Source organism: Ips typographus, linkage group LG15, assembly GCF_016097725.1.
Source record: "Ips typographus isolate SLU linkage group LG15, UJ_Ityp_2.0, whole genome shotgun sequence".
In the NCBI taxonomy this organism is placed as follows: domain Eukaryota; kingdom Metazoa; phylum Arthropoda; class Insecta; order Coleoptera; family Curculionidae; genus Ips; species Ips typographus.
The window spans coordinates 6,750,032-6,754,082 of NC_138436.1; the positions used below are offsets into that span (position 1 = coordinate 6,750,032).

General features: G+C 37.5%; 1 protein-coding gene across 1 annotated transcript; it reads right to left on the minus strand.

The window, feature by feature from the left end:
- Positions 1–1,615: 1,615 nt before the first annotated feature.
- On the minus strand, positions 1,616–3,034 carry LOC145738416 (uncharacterized). The gene is made up of 3 exons (XM_081993236.1): positions 2,450–3,034; positions 2,240–2,387; positions 1,616–2,168 (listed from the first exon to the last, which is right to left on the minus strand). The coding sequence occupies exons 1-3, from the start codon at positions 2,634–2,636 to the stop codon at positions 1,949–1,951; spliced, it is 555 nt and encodes a 184-aa protein (XP_081849362.1). The 5' UTR covers positions 2,637–3,034; the 3' UTR covers positions 1,616–1,948.
- Positions 3,035–4,051: the final 1,017 nt, after the last annotated feature.

Sequence of the window (4,051 nt, forward strand, 5' to 3'; positions counted from 1 at the left end):
TAACCAAAGATAATTTTGTATTTTATTTGTTTCATATATTTTTGTCTGTTCTGGCTTCAATTTTAATTCAGTTTACTGGACAAGTTGGTGGTATAAAATGGATATGGATAAACGGATTCTCCTTGGTGCTTTTGGCTTAGTTATATGTGCCTATTTGGCATCAGCTACACAAAGAAAAAAACAAGTTCGCAGATACAAAGTTCGGCCCATCAATCGGCAGCGGATGGTTGGAGGAAGTTTTTATTACTACCAAAAAATGAAAAAACCAGATGAACCTCAATTTTTTAAATACACGAGAATGACGCATTCAGTATTCCAGAAATTATTGACAAAAGTTGGACCTTTCATAAAAAAACAGAAACGAAAAGATGGCATTTCACCTGAAGAAAGGCTTGTGATTACTTTGCAGTAAGTTTTTGATAACATGCATTTCACTTGCTTACATGCTTATGGTTATTTACTTACAGATACCTGTCTCAAGGAACCAACATGCAGGTACTCGCCTGGAATTTTCAAATTGGACATACCACAGTGCACAAAATTATTCACGAGACCTGCATTGCAATATGGGTAGTGCTTGCCCCAGAATATTTAAAAAGTCCATCTACCTCAACAGAGTGGCTAAATATTTCTAGAGGATTTGAAGACAGATGGAATTTTCCTCATTGTGTAGGGGCTCTAGATGGGAAACATATTAACATTCAAGCACCTGCAAAAAGCGGATCCCAATTTTTTAATTATAAGAAGAACTTTAGTGTTGTTTTGTTAGCTGCTTGTGACTCAAAATATCGATTTACCCTAGTGGATATTGGAGCATATGGGTCACAGAGTGATGGTGGGATTTTCAGACAAAGTGTTTTTGGGCAGAGGCTGGAAGAAACCAATTTAAATCTACCTCAAGACAATATATTGCCAAGGTCATGCACAAAAATGCCCTTTTTTTTAGTGGCGGACGAAGCCTTCCCTTTGAAACCCTACATTATGAGACCATATCCTGGTAGGGGATTATCAAATACCCAAAGAGTTTTTAACTACAGGTTATCACGTGCTCGCCAAACAATAGAAAACAGCTTTGGAATTTTAGTGGCAAGGTGGAGAATCCTAAAAACAACTATTGTTGCAAAAGTGGAAAATATGGATAATATAGTTAAAGCAGTAACAGTTCTCCACAATTTCTGCCTAAGAGAATTGGAACATGATGAAGAAAATATTTACTGTCCTCCAGGATTTGTTGATAGTCCTGGCATGGATAATGGAGAAGAGATAACCATCCACTACATTCAGTCGGGAGATTAGGGGCAAATAGGAGTCGACAAGTGCTCTATGACTTAAGAGACAGACTTGCTGAATATTTTATGTCTGATGCTGGAGAAGTTCCATGGCAATACAAAGTTATTGAAGATGCTCCTATGACAAATATAATATAAACTGTGTTATATATGTATTAATTTTTATAGACTGTAGTCATAGTTTTATGAGTTTGAGCTAATTTGATTAATATATTTATGTAAGCATGTAATTACAGTTCTGTGTTAATTTTTTAATATAAACATACAGAAACTGCATTACATTTTTAAGTATGAATTTTAATAAGCCCATTTCTGGAAGACAAAAGTTTACTTGCAGGTTAAAAACAAAATATATTTAATGAAAACCTAACCTAAATGCATAACTTAAACTAACTTATTCTAGTCTTCATATAAAATCATTAGGAGTTTTCTCCTTTTTTCTTTTGCCACTTCTGGTGGCAAATTATTTAAAACAATGCAGATATGGTCCGTACATGATTTGTTTTCACTCTGCGGAACCTTCATCTGCTCCGATATAGTCCGAGCAACGGAGAGCAACTCTGTGGACTCAACAATGGGTTGTTGATTGGATTTTTTCCTTTTTTTTCTGAAAATGGGACAAATTAAGGTCATCCTCGAAAATATTTAAAAAATACTAATCATTTATTACCAGATCGTGGTGTTTCTATAGGATCTATTATTGGATCATGTGTTGTAACTGTCTCTCCTAAATGTTTGCTAGAGCAAGCCTCAGGCGACAACAGCACCTCCATTGTGTCCCATATGGACCCTGGCGACGATACTGAGGCAACTGATGCAACTGATGATGCTGCCGAAAGCGGTCTTGAGGTAGTTGGGACTGGGGTAGTCGTATAAGTTCTGTTTGAATGACATACCCATGTAGTGCCATGTACTTCATTGAATCATGCAACATCATTATCTAAACTTACTTTCTTGGTCGGTGGCACTTTTCGAAAAACATCATTTTTTTAAATAATGGCCACCTCACTTCTGCCGAAGCTCCCGACTTCGGCCCTTCGCGTTTCTCGCGGGTAAACTTATTACGAAGAGTCTTCCACATCTTTTGGCAGTCTTTTACTTAAAAAAGAACGGTATTATGGTAATAATTGGATAATAAAAACGCATCTCAAACAAGGTACCTGATATTTTTAAGGCAGCCGCCATGTCAGCCCATGCGGCTTCCTTTTTTATATGATTTTTGTAATCCTTGTGGGCCAAGTTATACAAATATTCATAGTTTTGAATCAGGTCTATAAGTAGTTCCTCCGTCTCTACAGACAACCCTACTCCTACTTCACTTTCTCCTTGTGATTCCTCCATGTCCATCTCAAATACAACACAAAACGACGCAACACAACAAAAAAACGCACAGATTACCAAACAAAGCCAAGCCAAGAAAACGGTCGAATGACTGGAACGGAGTGGAACGTGCCTTTTAATAATTTTGTGTTGACGTTGGAAATGTCAATATCATCTGATCTCTTTAAGCACTCTCATTGGTTGAATCGCGAATCACCAGCAACAGAAATAAAATTTGGTTAAATGGGAACAACAGAGAATAACGGCCAGCAACAATGGAAAGTACGAGCAACGCGATAACCGAGGTTTATAAATGTATGCGTGCGAATCCCTATGTGTTATTTTCGGAACAGCGCCAATCACGAACAACGAATTACGAGCAACGGGAATAACAGAGTTTATAAATCCAGCTTAAAAGTTTGTAGTAATTATGCATCAACATGGTTTATTAAGGTTAGGTCTGAAATTGCTATTGCAATCTTACCTCGGCCAGCATAAAAATACAATTATTGCATGTTAAATTTTTGACACATCAAAACAAAAACAAAAGCAAAGTGACAAGTTGGCATTTGACATCACAACAGATCCAAGATGGCCGATCAGCGGAACTTGTTTACGTAAAGTCATCCGCCGGGTGACGTCACAGTGGATGCTCGGGGGCACAATATGCCCTATAACCGAAAGAATTACTGGCGTGGTCTGTGGTTATGTATTACTCTTTGATTCTCTCTCTACATTAAAGTAGTCCATCTTCATAGAGTGGAGACATTACTTTCCTTTTGAGATAGATAAGTTCGAATAATCAAAATATCTAAAAATTTAGATTCATTACTTATTGTTTAAAAAAAACATGGCAGCAGCACAAAGATGTTTTCTTTACAATCATAGTACTTGATAGATGTTGTCTCATACAAGTGGTTTGTAGAACTAGTACAACAGGTGTCCAGGAGCACCCTGGACATAGGAGATTAACATGGGAAAATGGTTTTGATTTTTGTTCAAGTTTTGTTTTCAAGTCATTGTTGCTGATACGGTTGCTCGACAACCGCTTAAGCTGGATTTATAAACTCTGTTGTTCCCGTTGCTCGTAATTCGTTGTTCGTGATTGGCGCTGTTCCGAAAATAACACATAGGGATTCGCACGCATACATTTATAAACCTCGGTTATCGCGTTGCTCGTAGTTTCCATTGTTGCTGGCCGTTATTCTCTGTTGTTCCCATTTAACCAAATTTTATTTCTGTTGCTCGTGATTCGCGATTCAACCCATGAGAGTGCTTAAACAGATCAGATGATATTGACATTTCTAACGTCAACACAAAATTATTAAAAGGCACGTTCCAGTCATTCGACCGTTTTCTTGGCTTGGCTTGGTTATCTGTGCGTTTTTTTGTTGTGTTGCGTCGTTTTGTGTTGTGTTTGAGATGGACATGGAGGAATCGCA